The sequence below is a fragment of the Gracilinanus agilis genome, chromosome 3 (genome assembly GCF_016433145.1).
Source record: "Gracilinanus agilis isolate LMUSP501 chromosome 3, AgileGrace, whole genome shotgun sequence".
NCBI classification, from domain to species: domain Eukaryota; kingdom Metazoa; phylum Chordata; class Mammalia; order Didelphimorphia; family Didelphidae; genus Gracilinanus; species Gracilinanus agilis.
In genome coordinates, this window is record NC_058132.1 from 1094857 (window position 1) to 1121315 (window position 26459).

At 38.0% G+C, this 26459-nt stretch overlaps 2 protein-coding genes and 1 pseudogene across 2 annotated transcripts; 1 reads left to right on the forward strand and 2 right to left on the reverse strand.

The window, feature by feature from the left end:
- Nucleotides 1-26459, forward strand: part of LOC123239261 — a 583074-nt pseudogene that overhangs the window by 497253 nt on the left and 59362 nt on the right.
- Nucleotides 14291-15253, reverse strand: LOC123239733 (probable UDP-sugar transporter protein SLC35A4). The gene has a single exon (XM_044667031.1). The coding sequence runs from the start codon at nt 15251-15253 to the stop codon at nt 14291-14293; it is 963 nt and encodes a 320-aa protein (XP_044522966.1).
- On the reverse strand, nt 15797-16108 carry LOC123239734 (SLC35A4 upstream open reading frame protein-like). Its single transcript, XM_044667032.1, has one exon. It carries the CDS (start codon nt 16106-16108, stop codon nt 15797-15799), a length of 312 nt encoding a protein of 103 aa, XP_044522967.1.

Here is a 26459-nt window from a genome sequence, read left to right on the forward strand (position 1 = left end):
CTAACCCCTAGTCTATTCCACTGATCCTCCCTTCTGTCTCTTAGCCAGTACCATATTATTTTGATGACTACTGCTTTATAGTACAGTTTAAGATCTGTTACTGCTAGACCACACTCCTTCATATTTTTTTTCATTATTTCCCTTGCCATTCTTGGTCTTTTGTTCTTCCAAATGAACTTTTTTATTGTTTTTTTTCTAATTCAGTAGAGGTTTTTGGTAGTTTGATAGGTATGGCGCTAAATAAGTAAATTAATTTGGGTAGAATGGTCATTTTAATTATGTTAATTATCCTACCCATAAGCACTCAATGTTTTTACAATTGTTAAGATCTAATTTTAATTGTGTGGAAAGGGATTCATAATTGTGTTCATATAATTACTGTATTTGTCTTGGCAGATAGATTACTAAGTATTTTATATTGTCTATTGTGATTATGAATGGAATTTCTCTTTCTAACTCTTCCTGCTGCAATGTTTTGAAAATGTATAGAAATGCTGATTATTTATGTGCATTTATTTTGTATCCTGCAACTTTGCTAAAGATGTTGATTATTTCCACTAACTTTTTAGTTGATTCTCTAGGATTTTTTAAGTAGACCATCATATCAACTGCAAAGAGTGATAGTTTGGTCTCCTCATTGCCTATTTTAATACCTTCAATTTCTTTTTCTTCTCTAATTGCTACTGCTAGTGTTTCCAGTAGAATGTTAAATAATAGAGGTGACAATGGGCATCCTTGTTCTAGTCCTGATCTTATTGGGAATGCTTCTAATTTATCCCCATTGCAGATGATGTTTGTTGATGGTTTTAGATACATAACATTTATTATTTTTAGGAAAGGCCCTTCTATTCCTAAACTTTCTAGTGTTTTCAGTAGGAATGGGTGCTGTATTTTGCCAAAGGCTTTTTCAGCATCTATTGAGATAATCGTGTGGTTTTTGTTGGTTTGCTTGTTGATGTGGTCAATTATGTGAATGGTTTTCCTAATGTTGAACCATCCTTGCATTACTGGTATAAATCCCACCTGATCATAGTGTATAACCCTCATGATCAACTACTGGAATCTTTTTTGCTAGTATTCTGTTTAAGATTTTTGCATCTCTATTCATTAAGGAGATTGGTCTGTAGTTTTCTTTCTCTGTTTTTGATCTACCTGGCTTTGTGATCAGTACCATATTTGTGTCATAGAAGGAGTTTGGTAGAACTCCTTTGCTTATTGTGTCAAATAGTTTGTATAGTATTGGAATTAGTTGTTCTTTGAAAGTTTGATAGAATTCACTTGTGAATCCATCTGGTCCTGCAGATTTCTTCTTGGGGAGTTCTTTAATGGCTTGTTCATTTTCTTTTTCTGATATGGGATTATTTAAGTATTCTATTCCTTCTGCTGTTAATCTAGGCAATTTATATTTTTGTAAATATTAATACATGTCACTTAGATTGCTACATTTATTGCCATATAATTGGGCAAAATAGTTTTTAATGATTGCCTTGATTTCCTCTTCATTAGAGGTGAGGTCTCCCTTTTCATCTTTGATACTGATGATCTGGCTTTCTTCTTTCCTTTTTTAAATTAGATTGCCAGTACTTTGTCAATGTTATTTATTTTTTCAAAGTTCCAGCTTCTAGTCTTATTTATTATTTCAATAGTTTTTACTTGCAATTTTGTTGATTTCTCCTTTGATTTTTATAATCTCTAGTTTTTAACTGGGGATTTTTAAATTGTTCCATTTCTAGTTTTTTTTTTATTTCCATGCCCAGTAAATTGACCTTTGCCCTGTCTAATTTGTTGTTATATACACTCAATGATATAAATGTCCCTCTCAGTACTACTTTAGCTACTTCTTACAGATTTTGTAGGATGTCTCATCATTGTCATTCTCTTCAATGAAATTATTAATTGTTTCTATGACTTGTTCTTTAACTATCTGATTTTGGAGAATCATATTATTTAATTTCCAATTAATTTTTGATTTGCCTGTCCATGTGCCCTTACTGATTATTATTTTTATTGCACTGTGATCTGAAAAGGTTGCATTTATTATTTATGGTCTTTTGTATTTGTTTGCCATGTTTCTATGCCCTAGTAAGTGGTCAATCTTTGTGAATGTACCATGTCTAGCTGAAAAGTAGGTGTGTTCCTTTTTGACTCTATTTATTTTTCTCCACATATCTATTAAATCTAATTTTTCTAGGATATCATTCAACTCTCTTATCTCTTTCTTATTTATTTTTTGGTTTGATTTATCTAGATCTGATACAGGAATACTTAGATCTCCCACTATTATGTAAATAGAATTAGCTCATCCTCACTCATTGTCAGACTCTAGCCATCAGAAATAATGTTACCCCACCCAACTTAGAATTAAGTGGGGAGGGCAAGATCTGTTACCCACAGGTGACAATAAGTAATAAATCAAGAATAATGGACTGCCTTGGGCAGTCCAAAACAGTGTCGAGGCTGCCATTTGTCCACTTGAAATTGAAGGTGGATGCAGGAAATGACAAAAGATGCTATCTTTTAAATATGATGGGAACTTCCTGTGGAGGCAGTTGGAGCTTTGAACTTGGTGTAGAAGGATCTCTGGTGAGACCTCAGATGGCTTCCCTCTGAATTGTCATGTGGGTAAGTTAGCCTGACTCTCTCTCTTCCCTTGGTGTTTCTGGAGGCTCTAGCCTCAAGGAGGCCTCTCTTGCCTCTCTAATTGTAAAAGGCCTTGTGGCTAGAAGCCTTTTTTAATTATCCTCTGTGCTCCTTTGCTGGGGCCTCTAAATTCTTACATTGCCTGGACCTCTGGTCTGGGCCAAATTTCCTCTCTATTTCCCTGCCTTCAACCTTCCTAACTGTAAATAAACTTCCATAAAAGTCAACCTGACTTGGGTCTATTTTAATTTGTAATAAAGTTAATACGATTCCTGGCGACCATAACTTAAATATCTAGTTTACCCTCTTACAAGTATAGTTTTACTATCTATTTCCTCCTTGAGCTCTGCCAGTTTTTCCTTTAGAAATTTGGATGCTATACCATTTGGTGCATACATGTTGAGTACTGTTATCTGCTCATTATCTACACTGTGTTTTATCAGGATATAATCACCTTCCCTATCTCTTTTGATGAGATCTATTTTTACTTTGGCTTTATCAGAAATCATAATTGCCACTCCTCCCCTTCCTTTTCTCAGCTGAAGCCCAAAAGATTTTGCTCCAGCCATTGACCTTAACCCTGTGTATGTCCACTTGCCTCATGTGTGTTTCTTGTAGACAACATATGGTAGGATTTTGGTTTCTAAACCACTCTACTACTTGCTTCTGTTTTATGGGGGAGTTGATCCCATTCACATTCAGGGTTATAATTATGAGCTGTGTGTTCCCTAAAGTTTTGGTATCCTCTCCTAGTTCTGCCCCTTCTTCTTATGCTATTTCCTTTTAAACCAGTGGTTTGTTTTAAATCAGTCCCCCCATCCCCTCCCTTGGTTTACTACCCTTTCTACCCCTCCCTTCCCCTCTTATCATTTTTAAGGGCTAATGAATTCTCTCCTCATCTCTTTGCCTCCCCTTATGAGACACCCACCCTACTGCCCCCCTTGTTTTATCCCTTCTAACTTTATCCTTAGGCATAGATAGAATTTGATATCCCAATGGAATGAGCTACTCTTCCCTCTCAGGATTACTTCCACTGAGAGTAAAGTTTAAGTATTTCCTATTAACTTTCTCTTACTCTCCTTTTCTTATAATAATATTCTTCCCCTCCCCTTCCCATGTCCTCTTTGTGTAATATAGATTATCCTACTTTTCTTATTCCTTCAAGTTACTCTTGGTGCCATCTTCTATCCCCTCTCCCATACTTTCTGCCCCCACATCATCTTAGACAATTTAGTACTCCAACTTCTCCTTATGACTAATTCTTCTAATTACTATAGTAGTGAGTACAATTTTTTAGAATTACACATAATATTTCTCCATACAGGAATACAAATAATTTGATCTTACTGAAGCCCTTAAAGAAGCAAATTTGAAAATAAGAGTTTTCTTTCTTTCCCCTCTCTTATTTACCTTTTCATGTTTCTCTTGTTTTTTTTTTGTGGTTGGCTATCAAACTTTCCATTTAATCCGGGTCTTTTCTGTGCAAATACTTGGAAATATTTTATCTTAATGAATGCCCATACTTTTCCTTGGAAGTATATTGTCAGTTTTGATGGGTAGGTGATCCTTGGTTGGAGACTCAATTTTCTTGCATTTCTGAATATCATGTTCCAAGCCTTGTGGTCTTGTAGTGTGGAGGCTGTCAGATCCAGTGTGACCCTGATTGGTGCTCCTTGATATCTGAATTTTTTTATTTCTGGCTTCTTGTAACATTTTTTTTTACTTGGAAGCTCTTGAATTTGGCAATTATATTCCTGGGGGTTGTCTTTTGAGGGTTTAGTATAAAGGGTGATTTATGGATCCTTTCAATGTCTATTTTGCCCTCTTCTTGAAGAATGTCTGGGCAGTTTTCTTGGATAATTTCTTTTAATATGCTTTCCAAATTTCTGTTAATTTCTGATTTTTCAGGAAGACCGATAATTCTCAAGTTGTCTCTTCTAGACCTATTTTCTTTATCTATTGTCTTCTCCGTGAGATATTTCATGTTTCTTTTTATTTTGTCAGTGTTTTGACTTTGCTTTATTAATTCTTGCAGTCTTGTGAGATCATTGGCTTCTACTTGCCCAATTCTAGCCTTTAAAGACTGCTTTTCAACTAAAATCTTTTGGTTTTCCTTTTCAATCTGGGCTATCTGGCTCTTTATGGCTTCCAGCTGGTCATTTCTAGTCTTCAATTTGCTTATCTTTTCATTTGATTTCTTGGCCTCAATTTCCAATTGTGAAATTCTGCCTTTTAAACTGTTATTTTCTTGCCAGATCCCTCCCATCTTTCTCATGATCTCAAATTTGAACTCTTCAAAAGATTGTGACCATTTTTATTTTGGGGGGAGTGTTTAGATGTCTTTAATTGTCCTCCTGTTTTCTGGGTTTTTTTCTATGCAAAAGTTGTCAAGTGTTAAGAGCTTTTTTCTTGGTCTTTTTGGTTGTTATTTCCTGGGCCTTACTTGGCATCATTATGTTTTCTCAGCCAGAAGTCTGAGTAAGGCAAGCCAACTCTCTTTGTATGAAACTAAGGAGCAGTTTTTGCCCGAGGCTACTTTGAGAGTCTCCTGGCTTCCACTGTCTGCTAGGCTAGGCCTCAACTGTCAGCTTTACTCCTGTGCCCAAGTACTGTGCTCCCCAGCCTCGTGGGGTCTCTAGACTAGTTGTTTGCAGGGTCAAGCTCCCATGGTCCAAGTCAGTTGTCCAGAGCCTGGAAATTGGCCCAAACTTGCTCCTTAACCTTGGGTTTTCCCATGAGTCTCAGCGGGCTGAGCTGTTTCCACTGTCCTCTGCCTCTCTCAGCCCCACTCCCGTGCCCAAGGTCTGAGTACTGTAGCCTCCTGGGGTCACAAGTTTTGCTCCTTTCAGGGGCAAGCTCCTAATGATGCCAGTTAGCTGCCAAAGAGCTAGATTTTGTGCTCTACTTGCTCTAAATCTGGTGCGCAGCCTCTGACTGGTACTGTGGGTGTGGTTGGGGAGGGTTGAACAGCTCCCATTTTGATGGGAGATATTTCCCCTCCTTATAGTGTGGAAGTGCCCAAATCCCACATACCTTCTATACTACGCCCTATTGTGGGGTCCTTTCTTTCATCTGGATTTGGTTTCTTTGTCATTTGGAGGTACACTATATTGGTAGGATAGGAAAGAAAGGCTCCTTCCTTCTACTCTGCAGCCATCTTAACCTGGAAGTCCCTATAATTTCCTTCATGATTGTTTTTGAATGTATCTTTTCTTTGGTTGCAGGAACTGAGATCAAATGAAGAAAATCAACACTCTTTTTTTTGCATTCACCCAAGGCATGAAAGATATTGTTCTGTTCCCTACTTCTTTTTTTTTAATTTTTAATTTTTTTAATTTTAAACATTTATTAATATTCATTTTTAACATGGTTACATGATTCATGCTCCTACTTTCCCTGTTCCCTACTTCTTGAGAGTAGCCTTTGCTTTTCTTTGAATGCCTCTTTTCCCTACAATAAAATCCTTCTCCAGAATATAATTTAACTAAAGAAATGGCATTTTCCTTGTTTAAAAATATATCTCGGGAATTCTGGGAGGATGGCTGCATATAAGCAGGAATGCTCCAGACCTCCATAAAGCCATTTACCACCAATCAAGGACAAAGGGCTCCAAGGGAAAAGAAAACCAAATCTGACAACACAACAGAGCTGGGGGATCCTCCAGCTGAACCCAACTTAAAAGGTACTTGGTAAAAAAAGCCTGAATTCTTAGAACTCTTGGGTGGGAGGGGAAAGAAAGGAGGAAGATCCCAGATCCCCTCCTTCACCTAATGTGCTAGGTCTCCAGCAGATCCTGGAATCTCTGGGTGGATGGGGGTACTAGTCTGAGGGAGTGCCTCTCTGGCACAGCTGTGCCAAACCCAAGGCTCTGATCACAGATAGCAGGGAGGCCTCTGGGGGAGAAACCCAGACAGGGTGAACATACCCTCCATTTTGTGCTGACCCCCACCCTCTTTCTCTCGAGGTTTTGATGTCAGGGCACTGTGAGCTGTGCAGATCAACCACAACTGGGCTTAAACCTATCAATACAACAGACAAGAAGTCTTCAGAGGGCAGGGAAGCTCCAACACCCCTCCCCCACAGACTACAATGAAAGAAGCCAAACTCACTTCTCTAGCTTTTACCACCAGCTGGGGAAAATCTGGCCAAAGGTCCCAATAACACAATTAATCAACAAAACAGAGAAGAAGCTCTCCCAGGGCTGAATAGCTGAAACCCACAGATAAAAAAATGATCAGAGGATCAAGATTACAGCCAATTACAGGGGAGAAAGAAGGAAAAATATGAATAAACAACAGGAACAGAAAAAAGAAACCACAATCAACAGCTTCTATCCAGAAATCAAACAAAGAGCAAATGGATCAGAAGATAAAGTTGTGATTCCCAAAGTGGGTGCTACTGCCCCTTGGTGGGTGCTGCAGCAATCCAGGGGGGTGGTGATGGCCACAAGTGCATTTATCTTTCCTATTAATTGCTATTAAATTTTTTTAAAAATGAATTTCCAGGGTGCTAAGTAATATTTTTTCTGGAAAAGGGGTAGTAGGCCAAAAAAGTTTGGGAACCACTGAGATAAAGGAAAACCAAGGAAAAGCATAGAAACTTCAGTGAAATGGACACAGGCTTTGGAAGAACTTTAAATTCAATTAACTCAAGAACTTAAAATTCAATTAACTCAAGAACCCAAATTGAATTAATTCAAGAACTCAAAATTCAAATATCTCAAGACTCAGAAAACATTCAACAGAGGCTGAAGACAATTGGGAAAAGGAAATACATGATATAAAAAAAGAAAAAATGTCTTAAAAGCCTAAATTGACTACTTGAAAAACAAAGCAAAGGTTAAAGATGATCTACAAAGAAAAGCAGACCAGAAGGAGGATGACTAAAAAGCTAGGGATGAAATTCAGTCTTTAAAAATTAGACTTCAACAACTAGAAGCAAATGGCTTCACAAGGCAGTAAATATATAAAACAAAATTTAAAAAATGAAACATTTGAGGAAAATATGAAACACCTGATTGACAAAACCACAGATCTTGAAAACAGGTCTCGAAGAGACAATTTAAGAATTATTCATCTGCTGGAACATCATGACAAAAGAAAAAATTTGGACATCATCCTACAGGAAATTATACAAGAGAACTGTCCTGACATTCTCGAACAAGAGGGGAAAAGTAAAAATTGAAAGAATCCACAGACCACTTCCTACATTTAATCCACAGCTGACAACTTCCAGGAATATTATAGCCAAATTCAAAAACTACCAACCAAGGAAAAAATATTAAAAGCTGCTAAGAAGTCATTCAGATACCAGGGAACCACAGTGAGGATAACACGGGATCTGGCTGCATCTACATTGAAGGACCAGAAGGCACGGAATATAATATTATGGAGAGCAAGAGAGCTAGGTCTACAACCAAAAATTAACTATCCAGCAAAACTGACTATATTCTTGAGGGGGAAAGTATGGTCATTCAACAAAATTGAAGACTTCCAAGCATTTGTAAAGAAAAAAACTGGACTTAAACAGAGATTTTGCTACTCAAACACAGAACTCAAGAGAATCACCATAAGGTAATTAAGAGAGTGGGGAAAAGACAAAAAACCAAAAACCTTTTCTTTAAGGGACCCAATAAGATCAATTGACTATATACCTATAAGAAAAGAAGATATTGGTAACTCTAAAAATTGTTATTATCAACAGGGTAGATAGAAGAAGTATAATTAGAGGGAACAGGGACAAACTGTATAGGATGAAATGTCAAGATATATATGTGTGCATATATATGTATATATATGCAAATATATATAAAACTAGAGGTAAAAAGGAGTTAATTAAGAGAAATGGGAAAACAGACAAAATGAAGCAAATTTATGTTTCATAAAGAAGCACGTGGGGCAAACATGGGAGAAGACCAATACAATGGAAGGATAAAGAGGTTGGAAAAAGGAAATACTTAATTCTTAAGTGCACTGATATTAACTTAAAGAGGGAAGAACAATCAGATCCATTGGGGCAGAGAATTGATTCATGCCCTATACAAAAGTAGAAGGGTAACAAATGGACAGGGGATGGGGGGGTGTGGAGGGAAGCAATAATAGGGAGGAAGAGGGAGGGGGTGGCATAGCTTTAAAGAATAATAAAAGGGGAATAATAAGGGAGGGGGGAGTAAGGGAAATACAATAAGGGAGTGGATTAGAGGAACTGATTAAAAACAAAACACTGGTATAGAAGGAAATAGTGAATGAAGAAAGGGCAGGACAAGAAGAGGGAATCAAAATGTCTAGAAATACACAGTTGATAATTATAACTCTGAATGTGAATGGGATGAACTTGCCCATAAAAGGAAGCAAATAGCAGAGTGGATTAGAAACCAAAATCCTAGCATATGTTGTGAGGAAGATTACTTAATTATTATTTGGGAGACCTAGCAGACAGGGCTGGAGAATTCTAAATGGAATGGGGAAGCAGGAAGTATGGTCTCTCTCTCTGAGACAGACTCCATCGTGGTTGGGACAAGTTGTAACTGATCCTGGGAGATCTCAGAGGAAGTGGAATTTGCATCCAGAATTCCTGATATCCAGAAGGAAGACTGTCATCTACTTGTGGGAGATTTTGGTAGAGACTATTAATCCCAACCTGAGTTACAGGTTAACTTGGGCTGGGTTAGCTCCCAGATCTACCCACCTGAAGGAGTACAGATAGTGGTCCTGGAAGAGCTTCAATATCGCTGGAGTGTGTCAGGACTCTGCTGTGAGGATACCCACTTCAGTCCTGCTATTCTTTGGGCCCTGTCTTGCTTTAGGTTTAGTTCAGTGTAGATAAGTCCCTCCCCTGACCCTGTGGTTTGCCTATAGTCTGGAAGTGTAGAAACCCCTATTCCCATCCTTTAGATGAGTGATTCCCCAAGTGGGAGGCTACTGCCCCTTCTGGGGGGTGCTGCAGTGATCTGGGGGGGAGGGGAGCGGTGATGGCCACAGGTGCATTTATCTTTCCTATTAATTGCTATTACAATTTTTAAAAAATTAATTTCCAAGAGGCTAAGTAATATTTTTTCTGGAAAGGGGGGCGGTAGGCCAAAAAAGTTTGGGAACCACCACTTTAGACCATAGTTCCCTTAATTAAATTTGTTACAAACTCTTGTCATTTGCTTGCTGGTTTTCACAGACCCCTTCTCTAGGAGAAGCAGGGTGACAGTTGGGGCCTAACTGTCACTTCTGTCAACAGTCTTTTCCCTTAACAGTTAAACCCAGTTTCCCTAACTTGTTAAGTCCCCACCTATTGTCCATTCCTATCTCCTACTCACCCTTCTGAACCCACATATAATATTTAATTTAACTCCCCTGGTTTTCCCCATAAGAGTTTGGCATACCCAGGTGGTGGGTTAAAAGGAGCACAGGAAGTTCTCTCTTGGACACACAGAGCCAGACTGGAAGTCAGAAAATTCTGAACATTCCGTGGGGGATGTACATCCATTGGCTGTGGGCTAAAAGTTCCCAGCCAGTGGTGAGCTACTCAGAACTGCTTACCTCCCACCCCAGTTCATTGATAAAATCTCTGTGTGAAGCCAATATACTACCAAGGCTGGAATAGACCCAGAGAAAGGGGTTTTCCCCATTTTTTTTGCCTTTTATTGTTTGTTATCCTGTTTGATTGTAAATTAGTATTGTTGTGGGAATATTGTTGTATTTGTGTTAGTTATTAGTCTTTAGTCTTTCATTGTGGCTAATAACACTACTGTATTTCTGTACCACTGGTCGTTTGTGTCAATGTTTGGGAAAATGGTATTGGAAGACTGTATGGATTATTTGTTATTGGGGTTATGGCAAGGGATATTGTTTATCCCATACTTGTGGTTTAAGATCATACCCAGGTATTGTAGAGTTATATTGGATTTTGAGATAGCCCAACCAGTTCTTATCATAACTATTCTTGATATTATAGCACATACACCCATTATTGTTTTAACTGGTTACATCATATACAAAATAAGATGGTTATTTTTTCATATTATTGTTGCAAGATTGTGGTTACCTGGTGTTTTAGAGATTCAGAGATGAAGCAATTGTTAAAGTTAATGCAAGTTAAAATAGACAATTTGGAGATGTATATGCAAAATTGGTGATGTTTATGGTTGAGCTCCTGGTAATGGTAATGAAGGAAATACTGGTAAAGGTGTCAAATCTGAAAGTTCTAAGGCTGATTTGGAACAAAAGGCATTAAATAAGGGAAACAAACCGGTTAACCTTTTTCCCCTACTCAACCTTCCGGTAATGAGAGATGATGGGATTTTTCATATGAAACAGCACACTAGATTTAGAATGGAAGTTGTGGAGAATTTGAAAAGGGAAATCCCTAACTTTCATGATGATGCTGGCAAATTTGTTAAGATCTTAAGAGCATTTGTTAAGACATGATCCAGATTTTGAGGACTGTTGGTATCTTTTAGGAGAGATATTATCCAATCATGATAGAAATAAGTTTATAGAAGAGAAATACTGAGGGGATGACACCATGGCTGGTAGCCTGGAAGGAGCTGGGTTTAAATTCAGTTCCAATTTAAAGAATGCTGAAACAGGAAAGAAAATCACTGATAAAGTTAATGGAGAAGAATTCAAGATGCCCTAACTCTTGGTCAAAATTTGAAAAGGTTAGGCTAATCAGGAGACACCAGCTACATTCTTAGATTTCAATATCGAAGCTGCTGAAATTTACTTAGGTATGAATGTCCTGGAAGATTCCACCATAGAGCATATTAAACGCATATTTGTGAGAAATGCTGTTCCCCAGGTGAGGAAGTTTTTTAATGACAACTATCCAGATTGGGAACTTCTGAGCCTGGATGAACTGAAGCAAAAGGCCACTTATGTTTTTGCTCAAGAGAAGGTCAGAGGAAATGATGAGAAGGCTGCAATGATTGAGAGCCTCAGGAAACAACTTAGAGAGGCAAATAGTAGGGCAAATGAGAAGGAAATTAGTGAGATAAAAGCAGTGGCAGCATTGAGGGTATCTAAAAAGAAAAATAGTGCTAACAACTATAAAAATAATGCTAATGTACACACAAGATATCAAAGACAGCAATCATGTTATGTGTGTGGCCGAGTTGGACATTTTGTCAGAGAATGTAGGTTTAGAAGAAGATCATATGGGCAGAGGTACAATAAAAATAATAATGGATTTAATCGGTTTAATAATAATTAAGGATATAAGGGAAATAATTGAAATAATGGATTTAATTATAGAACTAGCCAGCAAAATGTGTTCCAATGCCAAAATGCATGCTGCCAGGGTGTTCACGGTCCTAATTTGGCAACGATGCAGGATTACATAAAGACTGGAGATCGGCCAAAGTACAGCCACATTGTCCAGGGGAATGTTAATCATGGTAACCTGAATGAAGGGACAGCTTCATTATGAAGGGGTGTGCCTGAAATTCAGAAGTAATTAATCAAGGTAATGGGACTAAAGTGAATGTTGATGAAATTGTATGTGTTAAAGATAATGATAATTATGGAAATGGTGCACTTGGTGTTAATATTGATTTAATTGGTGATAAGATTTTAATTAACAATGGTGATGAGTTGATCAGTGTTAATGTTAATTTAAATGGAATCAATGATAGTTTAATCAATGTGAATGATAATTTGAAGTGAATTAATGATAATTTGAATGGTGTTAATGTTAAATTATCTGAGTTAACTACTGGTAGTGGTGTAAGTTGTACTTTAACCGATGTTAATGGTAATTTACCCACTGGTAGTAGTACTTTAACTCGTGTTGGTAATATGATTAAAATTGATGATGGTTTACCTGGTGTTGATAATAATTTGATTAGTGTTGTAAATAATGGTAAGAAAAAGAAAAATAGTATTGTAAATCATGTTAGAAGTTTTAGTAAGTGTGTAATTAAGAAGAATAATAGATATTGTGATTTGATTAAGGATAATTTGATTTTAAAAAAAGAACAATGATACCAGAATCATGTGTAAAAGACCAAAGATGTAAAATCCTGGGAAAATTCTGTAATTCAAGACGATGTTAACTTGGATGGACAGGAAATAGCTGAGCTTTGTTCTGATGTTACTGTTTTAGCTCCTGTATTGGAAACTTTCCAACCTCCCAATAGTACCGAACCATACATATCCGCAACTATTGGAGATCAGATTTACTATCTTCTTGTAGATACGGGAGCGAGTAAATCAGTTTTTTTTTTGTTTTTCTTTTTGCAGGTGGTAGGGAAATCCATACTTCCAGAAACACTTTATTGAGACCTTATTGCTTATGCAGTTAAGGAAACACTGATTGACCTACGGAAAAATCCCACATGCCCTAGTCTAAGTTACCCCTGTAAAGGAGTCTCCTTCTTATTAGGAAGTTAAGGGTATATCTCAGAAAATGTGGCCAGACTGAGACTCTAAGAACAGAATATTTTCTGGCAGAAGCAGGGTCCAGAAGGAGTGTAGAAGAGCAACAGAGCTGATGAGAACTCTCCAAACTGTATCAAAAAGGTGGAGGCCATAAGAGAGGAGGGCATTAGCATTCCTTGTGAACCTGTGAAGGCTCAGCCCTAGTTCAATTAAGGAGACTCAGTCTTGACTCTGAAAGAGTAGCAACAAGGGGGGGGGGGAGCAGTTGAATTTCTCCTATGAAGTGCTAGAGCTGGAAGGGAATGGGTAAGGTTGGGGTAGAGGAGAGGCTGGTAACACTGCCAGACAACATGGACCCTAGTACTGGCAGAACCTTCCTGGAAAGTTTGAGATGGGGCACAGGAGGAGGTCAAAGTTGTTTACAACATTTTGGCTTTTTGGTGCACTGCTATGGGGGCTGAGAGAATAAAGAGGAAACAGACTTAGAATAAGCCAGTTAATAGGCTAGAAAAAAACATACTGGACAAGCAAGCATTACCTATGAGGACAAGGAAGAGCCTCAGCACTCAATATAGGAAAAGGCTCTCTCTGCCTTCTACTCAGACTAGTTTCCAGAGCCCACATCTTAGCAATCCAGGTCAGAGTTTAAATTATCATGGCAGGATGGATGGAGTGGAAAAGAGAGGTGGCTCAATGATCAGAAGTCAGGGATGACAGCAGAAAAACAGCTAGGTGTCAGACCTTCCAGGCAGTAGTTGATAGAAGCAGGATCCATTTCCCCAATACACAATGATGGGAACAGAAGGGTGATGTCAGAACTTAGGGGACAAACTTGAGCTAACAATTGTGTTTCCTTGGCAAAAACTCAATTCTGCTTCAGGCCTCCATGGGTTCCCCTCAACTTCTACAGGGGCTTCCCTGGGCCTGATTGCAGCTCTCTCCTCTCAAAGGCACTTCTATCAGGGATTCTGGCTGGGAACAGTATGAGGAAATAGACTGAAGCTACTAGGCTTGGGAAAGAAGAGGTGTAATGATTTAGGTGGGGCAGCAGATAGGCTAAAAAGAGGCTAAGATCAGTGAAAAGGGCAGTCTAGAACTACCCCTAAGGAAAACCTCCAACATCCTTGATGGACCTTCCATCTCTGTTCAAGGAAGAAGAAAAGCACCTTCTCCAAGAGGTGAGTCCTTGGTCACTAGAAAGGACAATGTTGACTGAAGCAACACCAAGCCAGCATTAATAGCACTGGAGAGCAAAACAGCTCCAGAGGGCAGGTCCTCTGGCTCTACCGGCCTCCATAGTAGAGATGTACAGCCAGACCAATAAGCAGGAGAGCCAAGAAGAAGGCAGCCATGAGCTGGAGGTGAAGCAGGGTGGCTGAGAGCACAGCATTGACAATCAGTGAAGAGGAGATGACAAAGAGACGGGTGATACTGCTCCCATGCTTCATGATGGCTGACATAAGCAATCCATTAAGGGCCTGACTCAGAACCACCAGCCCTGCCCAGGCTGAGAAACCCTCTAGGAGCCCAGGGCCTGGCCCACCTCCCACATAGAGCCCCAAGTTCATAAGTACCCCAAAGGAGTACAAAAACAGGTTCTGCAAAGCCAAGGGCAGACGCTGCCTCTTCATGAGCAGCTCAGTGTAGACTGAGGAGAGGCCAGAGATGAGGCAGTAAAGCAAGAGCAGCAGCAGACCCAGGGGAGTCACATGGAGGTGCATGGCTGCTGCTGGGGATGGTGGGAGGAGGCCCTGCGGATCCTGGAGGCCTGCAGCAGCATAGAAGGCTCCAGCACCAGTCAGTAGCAGAAGTGCCAGACCCTGCCTAGCAGAAAGACGGCGATTCAGGCAGAGGCAGTAAAGGAGAGCTGTGCTGCCAATTTTGAGGTTGCTCATCACTTGGTAGGTGCTTGGGTCCATGTACCGCTGCAGGTGAATGACGAGGTTGTTGTTGGCACCATAGAGCAGTGCAGAAAGTGCAAAAGGGGCAGCCTGGCGCCAAGGCAGAGTGTCCCATAGTCTTGGCTGCCTCCTGGCCATCAAAGAGAGTGCAGATAGCAGCAATTTGGTCAGTTCGGTCCAAAGCACAGCTGAAGAGGGACGGAAGGGGACATGGCCATCTATTCGACACAAGGCCAGCAGTGGGGCATGGGCACCATACATGGTTGTGGACAAGAGGAGCATAAGCACCCATCGGGCCTGGCTTGGGCGCCCTATGCCCGGTATGCCCCCTTCCTCTACATTCATCCCCACTCTACCAACTGAGGCCTTAGGTGGGTAAGTAATGGCAAAAGTAAGAGTGGGGGGAAAGTTTATAGTCCATCAAGTAAAACTGAATGATGGAGCCAGCTCCTAGCAAGGCAAATTCTAGATACATTATCAAATTAACAAGAAACTAGGTAGGCTATAGGTTAGAGCCATAAGTAGAGGAAATAGGGGCTTATCTACCCCTTCCTTAAAAAAAAGAAAGAAGCAAAGAAGGAAAGAAAGAAGGAAAAAGAAAGAAAGAAAAAAGAGAGAGACAATACTCTAGAAGCACAGATGCTGGAAGGCAGAAAGAAGGATAAGGGTAGAAGACAGGGAGAAAACATCTGTGGTCTAGAATAGCTGAGGCAACTGAAAATAAGTAGCTAGGGAGGTTAGAGATGGGGCAAGACAGCTAGCCTTCCTTGATGACCCTATATAGTCAGTCCTGCTGCCTATCCATGCTGACCCAGATTCCAAGGCTTGTCCTCAGAGGGCAGTGGGTTTTCCTGAGGAGGCTTTGGAGGGAAGACTGCTGAGAGTATACTAGTCAGGTCCCTTATGCAGGGCCCGGAGATAATCCTTCAAGGTCTTCTCGACATTGGGAACTGCATAGGACTGTGCTGCATAGATGCCGGTGCATGCACCAATTGCAAAGCCCATCACCGCTGATGCCCTCAACTTGGCTACAACATAGCCGGTCAGGAAGCCCTTGAGAAAAGGAGATGACAGGAACGATCCTTCCTGTTCCACACCTGTCTTGACCTCCTCTTCTAGTCGTCGTTGTAGATGTTCCAGCTGATTTTTTAGGAAAGCCAGGTCTTTCAACTTTGGCATCGAGTCCTTGTCATCCGCCATCTTCCCCGGGCACCACGAGTAAATCAGTTTTGCAAAGTTTTCCTGAGAATAGTAGAGCTGTTGGTACAATGGATGTTGTTGGTGCTACAGGCATAACTCAGAAAGTATCTAAATTGCAACCAAAATGGTCCCCTTTCCATGGAACATGCATTTTTGTGTGTTCCAGAATGTCCAATGAATCTTTTGGGAGGGGATTTGCTGTGCAAATTACAGGCTACTATCCAATGTACTGAATCTGGTGATATTTCTTTGCATCTCCCAGAAGAATCTATGAAGGCCTTTCCATTGCATTTCTTAGATTCCAGCAGTAGAGAGGATGACCTAGGTACTATCTATCCAATACCTAAGGATATACCTAAGGATTTGTGGTCAAGATCATCCACAGATATTGGGTTGCTAAAATCAGCTACTCCAGTTAGGGTGAGGACAAAGGAAGGGCCAGTTCCTTGTGTGCCTCAATATCCCTTGACTGAGGAGGCAATAGACGGTATATGCCCAATAACTGAGTCCCTAATCCAACAAGGAATAATAATACATGTTTTTGTTTTTTAATTTTTTTTTAAAACCCTTACCTTCTGTCTTGGAGCCAATCCTATTGGCTCCCAGGGTCACACAGCTGGGAAGTGTCTGAGGCCAAATTTGAACCTAGGACTTCCCATCTCTAGGCCTGGCGCTCAATCCACTGAGCTACCAAGCTGCCCCCAATACCATGCTTTTCTGAGTACAATACACCAATTTTTCCTATAAAGAAGCCAAAATTAGATGAAAATGGCCAACCTGTTTGCCAATTTATTCAAGATCTAAGAGTGGTAAATGATTCTGTCATCAAGACTCATCCAGTTTTTCCAAGTCCAGCTGCTATAATTTCTTCCATTCCAAGTCAGGCTAGATATTTCACCCTGGTAGATAATGTGTTCTGAGTTTTTCTCAATACCAATTCACAAGGATTCTCAAAAGATCTTTGCTTTCACTTGGTAGAAGACCTAGGGGACGTGGACTTGTCTTCCACAGGGGTATACTGACTCACCTAGCCAGTTCTTTCAAATTCTAAATCGAGATCTAAAAACGATTGAATTTAAAGAGAGTAAATTGGTGCATTTTGTGGATGATATTCTTTTAGCATCCCCAAATGCAAAGGAGTGTCAGGATAGCAAGATTCTTTTGATATAAACGAGGACATAAAATCTCCAAGACAAAATTACAATGGGTTTTGCCTCAGGTGCAATATCTTGGATTTGTGTTGTCAGAGGGTTCCAGAAGTATCACACAAAAGAGAATAGTTGACATACAGAAACTGAGTACACCTAAAACTAAAAAACAACTTAGAGCTATTCTTGGAACTACTGGTTTTTGTAGACAATGGATTCCTGTGTATAGTGTGATCACTAAATGCTTGACAGATTTGACTAGGAATACAGAACCAGAACCTCAAGCTGAAAGAAGCCATCCTCTCTGCACCTGCATTAGGAATTCCAGACTGAGAAAAGAAGAAAAAGAAGGAAGAGGAGGAGGGGAGGAGGAGGAGGAGAGGAAGAAGGAGGAGGAAGAAATTGTGTAATTGAGACCTTCAGTCAATTAGAGTCTGTAGTCAGAAAGTTCAGTAAGAAGAGGACCATTCCAGTGGAAGAGGACATTCGGATAGAAGAGGATGTATGGATGGATTAAGAGGATTCAGGATTTATGAATTTTGTATTAAGACTGATAAACTTATGAATTGAACTTATAAAAACTTCATTTTCAAGTATTTTTCTGAAAGAAGAGGATTAATCATGGATAATTTGGATTAAATGGTTTGAAAGTATTTTGGGTAAATAGTATCACTATATACTCATATACATCCAACAATGCACATAAAACTGTCAAGAACTTCGATGTTGAAAAGGAGAAGAGGAAACAATGAGAAGAGAAGATTTCCTTGAGGAATGGAACATCATAAGAAGAAAAGGAGATCTGAAGGAGATCTGGAGTTTTGGTAGGGATCAATATAGCAAAGACACAACATAACAATCAGATACATACAACACAAACATGTTAAGATACATTGTGTTCCTCATGGAATGAATCAATGTATAATTACTAACAAAATTAGAATTAGCTATAGGATAAGTAAGTACTAACAAAAGATAGTTACTAACAAAGATTAGCTAGTTATTTAGGTAGATGCAGCTAGACTAATGTACTAATATCATAGGGATAGTTTAGAATAGTTTAGTGAAATAGAAATAGTATTAGATTAGATTAGAGGGTAAGATAAGGTTCTAATGTACATTAAAGTGCAAATACAACAAACAACAAAATTATATTACATGAAGAACATATAACATACTACAGATCATATCACAAAATAGTATGTAAATAGATGTGTAAATAAGTGTAAATAGGATGTATATATTGTAAGTTTTATTATAGTGTATTATATATATGCAATGGGTGTACATATGTATATTTGATATGTGTGCATTATGTGTATATATGTATATCATGCATGTATATATTATGTATATATTGTATGTATGTATCATGAGTATATATGTATGTGTATAAATGTAAATTCTGTAAATAATTTGATACCAATTAGTAGGATATTTCTATATTAGAATAGGACTTGTGTTTGATGTCTGTTTTGACTTTTGTGCTGATATTTCATATTTGCTGTTGATTTTGTTGGAAATTTTGCATTGTTTCTTGTTGGTTTGTGCTTTGAACTATGTAACTGTTCAATGTATTTATCTTTTACCTTTCCTTGTTAAACTCCCTAGTGTAGGGTAGAGTAGGATAGTGTTAGATAGAATAGAGTTAGTGTCAGTTGTTTGTTATTTGGGGTTAGAATTTCAGTTTAGTTTGTAGTGCACAAATACCAAAATACTATCAATTTTGGCTTTGTGCAAAGGGGGGGACTATTGTGAGGAAGACTGCTTAATTATTATTTAGGAGACCTAGCAGACAGGGCTGGAGAATTCTAAATGGAATGAGGAAGCAGGAAGTATGGTCTCTCTCTCTGAGACAGACTCCATCGTGGTTGGGACAAGTTGTAACTGATCCTGGGAGATCTCAGAGGAAGTGGAATTTGCACCCAGAATTCCTGATATCCAGAAGGAAGACTGTCATCTACTTGTGGGAGATTTTGGTAGAGACTATTAATCCCAACCTGAGTTACAGGTTAACTTGGGCTGGGTTAGCTCCCAGATCTACCCACCTGAAGGAGTACAGATAGTGGTCCTGGAAGAGCTTCAATATCGCTGGAGTGTGTCAGGACTCTGCTGTGAGGATACCCACTTCAGTCCTGCTATTCTTTAGGCCCTGTCTTGCTTTAGGTTTAGTTCAGTGTAGATAAGTCCCTCCCTTGACCCTGTGGTTTGCCCATAGTCTGGAAGTGTAGAAACCCCTATTCCCATCCTTTAGACCAGTGGTTCCCAAACTTTTTTGGCCTACTGTCCCCTTTCCAGAAAAAATATTACTTAGCCCCATGGAAATTCATTTTTTAAAATTTTAATAGCAATTAATAGGAAAGATAAATGCAACTGTGGCCATCACTTCCCCCCCCCCGCCCCGGATCGCTGCAGAACCCACCAGAAGGGGAGGTAGTGCACACTTTGGGAATCACTGCTTTAGATCATAGTTCCCTTAATTAAATTTGTTACAAACTCTTGTCATTTGCTTGCTGGTTTTCAGACACCTTGTCTAGGAGAAGCAGGGTGACAGTTGGGGCCTGTCACTTCTGACTACAGTCTTTTCTCTTAACAGTTAAACCCAGTTTCCCTAACTTGTTTAGTCCCCATCTATTGTCCATTACTGTCTCCTACTCACCCTTCTGAACCTACATATAATATTTAAGTTAACTGCCCTGGTTTTCCCCATAAGACCTATGTTGTCTACAAGAAACACACAAGACAGGTAGACATACATAGAGTAAAAATAAAAGGCTGGAGCAAAATCTATTGGGCTTCGACAGAGAAAAAGAAGGCAAGAGTTGCAATCATGATTTCTGACAGAGCCAAAGTAAAAATAGATCTGGTTAAAAGAAATAGGGAAAGTAATTACATCCTGATAAAAGGCAGTATAAACAATGAAGAAATATCAGTACTCAATATGTATACACCAAATTATATAGCTTCTAAATTTCTAAAGGAGAAACTGACAAAGCTCAAGGTAGAAATAGATAATAGAACTATAATAGTAGGAGAACTGAACCTTCCCCGATCAGACCTAGATAAATCAAAACAAAAAATAAATAAGAAAGAGATAGGAGAGGTAAATGAAATCTTAGAAAAATTAAGAGTTAATAGATATATGGAGAAAAATAAATAGGGATAAAAAGGAATAAATCTTCTTTTCAGCAGCACATGGAACATTCACAAAGATTGACCATGTACTAGGCCATAGAAACATGGAAAATAATAAATGCAACCTTATCAGATCATAATGCAATAAAAATAGTTATTAGCAAGGATAGATGGAGAGGCAAACCAAAACCTAATTGGAAATTAAATAATATGATTCTCCAAAATAAGTGTTAAAGAACAAATCATAGAAACAATTAATAATTTCATTGAAGAGAATGACAACAATGAGACTTCTTCCCAAAACCTATGGGATACAGCCAAAAGAGTAAGGGGGAAATGTATATCCTTGAGTACATATATTAAAAAATTAAGGAGGGCAGAGGTCAATAAATTGGGCACACAACTTAAAAAACTAGAAACTGAAAAAATTAGAAATTCCCAGATGAAAACTAAATTGAAATACTAAAAATCAAAGGAGAAATTAATAAAATCTAAAGTAAAAGAACTATTGAATTAATAAGAGTAGAAGCTGGTACTTTGAAAAAACAGATAAAATAGACAAAGTACTAGTAAATCTCATAAAAAAAGGAAAGGAGAAAACCAAATTAACAATATCAAAGATGAAAAGAGAGACCTCACTTCTAATGAAGAGGAAATTAAGACAATCATTAAACTATTTTGCCCAATTATATGGCAATAAATACAGCCATCTAGGGGATATGGATGAATGTTTTCAAAAATATAAATTGTCTAGATTAACAGAAAAAGAAATAGAATACTTAAATAATCCCATATTGGAGAAAGACATTGAACAAGTGATTCAAAGAACTCCCTAAGAAAAAATCACCAGGGCCTGATGGATTCACACGTGTATTCTATCAAACATACAAAGAACAAATAATACGAATACAATACAAATAATTTGACTTAATCAGCAAAGAAGGAGTTCAACCAAATTCCTTTTATGACATTAAAATGTTAGTGATTCCAAAGACAGGCTGGTCAAAAACAGAGAAAGAAAACTATAGATCAATTTCCCTAATGAACATAGATGCAAAAATATTAAATAGAATACTAGCAAAAAGACTCCTGCAAATGATCAAGAGGGTTATCCATCATGATCAGGTGGGATTTATAACAGGAATGCAAGGATGGTTCAACATTAGGAAAACCATCTACATAACTGACCATATCAACAAGCTAACAAACCAAAACCACATGATTATCTCAATAGATGCTGAAAAGGCCTTTGACAAAATACAACACCCATTCCTTTTGAAAACACTAAAAATAGAATAGAATAGAAGGACCTTTCCTCAAAATAATAAATAGTATATATTTAAAATTATCAACAATCATCATATGCAATAGGGATAAATTAGAAACCTTCCCAATAAGATCAGGCATGAAAGGATGCCCATTATCACCTCGATTATTTAACACTGTACTAGAAACACTAGCAGTAGCAATTAGAGAAGAAAAAGAAATTGAAGGTATTAAAATAGGCAATGAGGAGATCAAGCTATCACTCTTTGCAGATGATATGATGGTCTACTTAAAAAATCCAAGAGAATCAACACAAAGGCTAGTGGAAATAATCAACAGCTTTAGCAAAGTGGCCGGATACAAAATAAATGCACATAAATCATCAGCATTTATATATATATATATATATATATATATATATATATATATATATATTTCCAACACATCTCAGCAGCAAGATTTAGAAAGAGAAATGACCCTTAAAATCAACAGAGACAATATAATCAATAATCAATACAGACAATAAAATCAATTAGACAATATAAAATACTTAGGAATCTACCAAAACAAACATAGGAATTATAAGAACACAACTAAAAGACACTTTCTAAACAATTAAAACTAGATCTAAACAATTGGAAAAATATGGACTCCTCATGGGTAGGACAAATTAACATAATAAAAATTACTATTCTGCCCAAATTAATTTACTTATTTAGTGCCATACCTATCAAACTACCAAGAAACTTTTTTACTGAATTAGAAAAAAAATATTACAAAGTTCATTTGGAACAACAAAAGATCAAGANACTTTAGCAAAGTTGCAGGATACAAAATGAATGCACATAAACCATCACCATTTATATATATTTCCAACACATCTCAGCAGCAAGATTTAGAAAGAGAAATGACCCTTAAAATCAACAGAGACAATATAATCAATAATCAATACAGACAATAAAATCAATTAGACAATATAAAATACTTAGGAATCTACCAAAACAAACATAGGAATTATAAGAACACAACTAAAAGACACTTTCTAAACAATTAAAACTAGATCTAAACAATTGGAAAAATATGGACTCCTCATGGGTAGGACAAATTAACATAATAAAAATTACTATTCTGCCCAAATTAATTTACTTATTTAGTGCCATACCTATCAAACTACCAAGAAACTTTTTTACTGAATTAGAAAAAAAATATTACAAAGTTCATTTGGAACAACAAAAGATCAAGAATATCAAGGGAAATAATGAAAAAAATCGTGAAGGAAGGTGGCCTAGCTGTGCCAGATATTAAGCAGTACTATAAAGCAGTGGTCTTCAAAACAACATGGTACTGGCTAAGAGACAGAAGGGAGGATCAGTGGAATAGACTTGGGGTAAGTGACATCAGCAAGACAGTCTATAATAAACCCAAAGAACCCAACGTTTGGGATAAAAATCCACTATTTGACAAAAACTATTGGCAAAATTGGAAAACAATATGGGAGAGATTAGGTTTAGATCAACATCTGACACTCTATACCAAGATAAATTCGGAATGGGTGAATGACGAATATAAAGAGGGAAACTATAAGTAAATCAGGCGAACACAGAATAGTATACTTGTGAGATCTCTGGGAAAGGAAAGATTTTAAATCCAAGCAAGAGTTAGAAAAAATTACAAAATATAAAATAAACAATTTTGAGTATATGAAATTAAAAAGTTTTGTATGAACAAAAACAATGCAACCAAAATCAGAATGGAAAAAACAAATTGGAAAAAAATCTTTATAACAAAAAACTCTGACATAGGTCTAATTACTCAAATATACACGGAGCTAAATCAATTGTATAAAAAATCAAACCATCCCCCAATCAATAAATGGACAAGGGACATGAATAGGAAATTTTCAGATAAAGAAATCAACACTATCAATAAGCACATGAGAAAGTGTTCTAAATCTCTAATAATTAGAGAAATGCCAATCAAAACAACTCTGAGGTATCACCTAACACCTAGCAGATTGGCTAAAATGACAGCAGGGGAGAGTAATGAATGTTGGAGGGGGTGTGGCAAAATTGGGACATTAATGCATTGCTGCTGGAGTTCTGAACTGATTTAAAATTCTGGATGGCAATTTGGAACTATGCCCAAAGAGCACTAAAAGATTGCCTGCCCTTTGATCCAGCTATACCATTGATGGGTTTGTACCTCAAAGAGATCATAGATAAAAAGACTTGTACAAAAATATTTCAAGCCGCATTCTTTGTGGTGGCAAAAAACTGGAAAATGAGGGTATGCCCTCCAATTGGAGACTGGCTGAACAAATTGTGGTATATGCTGGTGATGGAATACTACTGTGCTAAAAGGAATAATAAACTGGAGGAATTCCATGTGAACTGGAATGACCTCCAGGAATTGATGCAGAGGGAAAGGAACAGAGCCAGAAGAATATTGTACACAGAGACTAATACACTGTGGTAAAATTGAATGTAATGGACTTCTATACTAGCAGCAATGAAATGACCCAGGATTTATGGAAAAGAACGCTACCCACATTCAGAGAACAAACTACAGAAGTGGAAACACAGAAGAAAAACAACTGCTTGAACACATGGGTTGATGTGGACATGATTGTGGATGTAGACTCGAAATGATTACACCAATGTAACTATCAATAATATGTAAATAAGTCTTGATTGATGACACATGTTAAAACCAGTGGAAATGTGCATTGGATATGGAGGGAGGTGTGTGAGGGGGTGAAGGGGAAAGTAAGAACATGAATCATGTAACCATGGAAAATTTTTCTAAAAAAATAAAATGTAAAATGTAAAAAAAAAAGAAAGAAAAATTGCAAAATTAGACTTAAAAAAATAAAAATATATTTCATGTAATGCCTTCAGTCCATCATTCTTTTCTAAGGAAATGGGCTGCATGCTTCATTATTAGTCCTTTTGTGCCATTCCCATTTAGTGGTTCAGGAGCCCTTTGAAGATTTGAGATGATGCCCCAAGGACTTGGGCTAAAAACTGGCACTTTAAGAATTAATGGCTCAATTTGTTGTAACAGTATTTTCCCTCTTGGGTATCATGTATTTCAAACATAATTTTGTTTTTCCTTCAATGATTCCAAATGATCCTAACCAGGAATATGCACTTTTGGGGTTCACTCAATGACAACCTCAAACTCTGACTGCTTCTGACTGTAACACATTATTTTAGTTTCTCAACTTGACACCAAATTATTTCCAAACTTCCAGGAAGGTTGGCCATTCATGCTCACAGGCAAGCACAGACTCTCACTGGTTGTCTCTCCACATTGTCCCATTCCTGGGTTACCCTGTAATTGCATCTCATCAAGTTTATAATCATGAGGTCAAGACATTACTTGAGTTGGCATTATTCTTGCAGCTGAGATAACAGGCTCTTTGCACACCCGGGTCACTAGACATGCAGAGGAGAGGCCCTTATGAAACCCTCATTGATCACAAACTTTTACAAAAAGCCCTCCACTGGCCACTCACTGTAATGCTGTGCCTATTTTCTGATCTGAAAATTCTCTATTCTCTACTTAAGTTCTGGTTCTTCTGGCTGGAAGCTCCTTAAAGGCCTTGCTCTGCACCACAGGTTAGTCACTCAGCAGTTTCAGTGAGAGTGTAGCCAATTTGCCATTGGGAGAAAAAATGAAATTATATCCTTCTTTGTAGAGAAAGTATTAAAAAAAAAGACAAAGCAATCTATGCCATTGATTTCCAAGCACATTTATCAATTAATACAATGTCTGTCATGAGTTGATGGAAAAACAAATCTTTCCCATGGTAGGTAGCAAGTCATATTGTTGGCTACTTAGAGAGCTCAAAGCAAAAAAAGGATTTTCATCCCTTAGCAAGAAAGCCTGTACAATTCTCTTCCTATTTCCCACCTCATAGAGTTACTGGTATTTTCGTGATATTCTTTTTAAAAATCCCAATACAGGAGGTGATGCATTCTAATTCTACCTCAGACACTGGCTAGGACTTTTAACATTGGGCCATTCACAGGAGCTCCTTCTGTCTCAGTCTCCTCAACTATAATATGGATATAATAATATCAAGTAACTCCTAGGGCTCCTATGAGAATCAAATGAGATAATATTTATAAAGTGTGTGACACATAACAGGTGTCCTTTTCCAACACTAGGTTTTATTTTATCTTTTTAATTTGATATTTCCTCCTTTGATTGCTTTTCTTCTTAAATGTCTTCATTCCTCTATTTTCTTATTTCCCTACTGAATTAAATGCATTTCCATTCCCCAACACTCTTTTTTCTCTGGATCATTTCAGAATGAGATTCAGGATCTGTTGCTTGTTTTTAAACCACCTCCTTGTTGGGACCCTAGAGTGTGAGCTGGTTTTGTCCTTCCTTTGTGTTCTCAGGGGTTTTTCCTAGAATATATTTTATATTTAATCCATGTTTATTGCCTGGGTCCAGGGCTTATGTCAGGCTAATGTTCTCTTGGCATCCTTGCATTCTGGTCTCTCTCCTGGAAGACAAATACATGCTCTGGCCTCAGTGCTGTTTCTGTCTTTTTCTTGCCCTTATTTCACAGTAATCAACAGTAACTCTTTTGGAACTAAAGCAAACCCAATCCTGAAGATCACATAAGTTTCTTTCTAGGCTGCCATCTCCCTAAACTGAGGGGACATGGTCACTGGATTCTCCAAGAACACAACAAAGATTGAGCCCCAGAGATCAAGAAAGAGCCTGGGGCTGGTGATGTAACCAGTAGGAGTAATAACTCCTACTCATGTACTGTTGAATGGAGAGAA

Excerpts from the sequence above, each read along its gene's own strand:
- LOC123239733 (XM_044667031.1), bottom strand. The coding sequence starts at position 15,253 with ATGAATGTAGAGGAAGGGGGCATACCGGGCATAGGGCGCCCAAGCCAG.
- LOC123239734 (XM_044667032.1), bottom strand. The coding sequence starts at position 16,108 with ATGGCGGATGACAAGGACTCGATGCCAAAGTTGAAAGACCTGGCTTTC.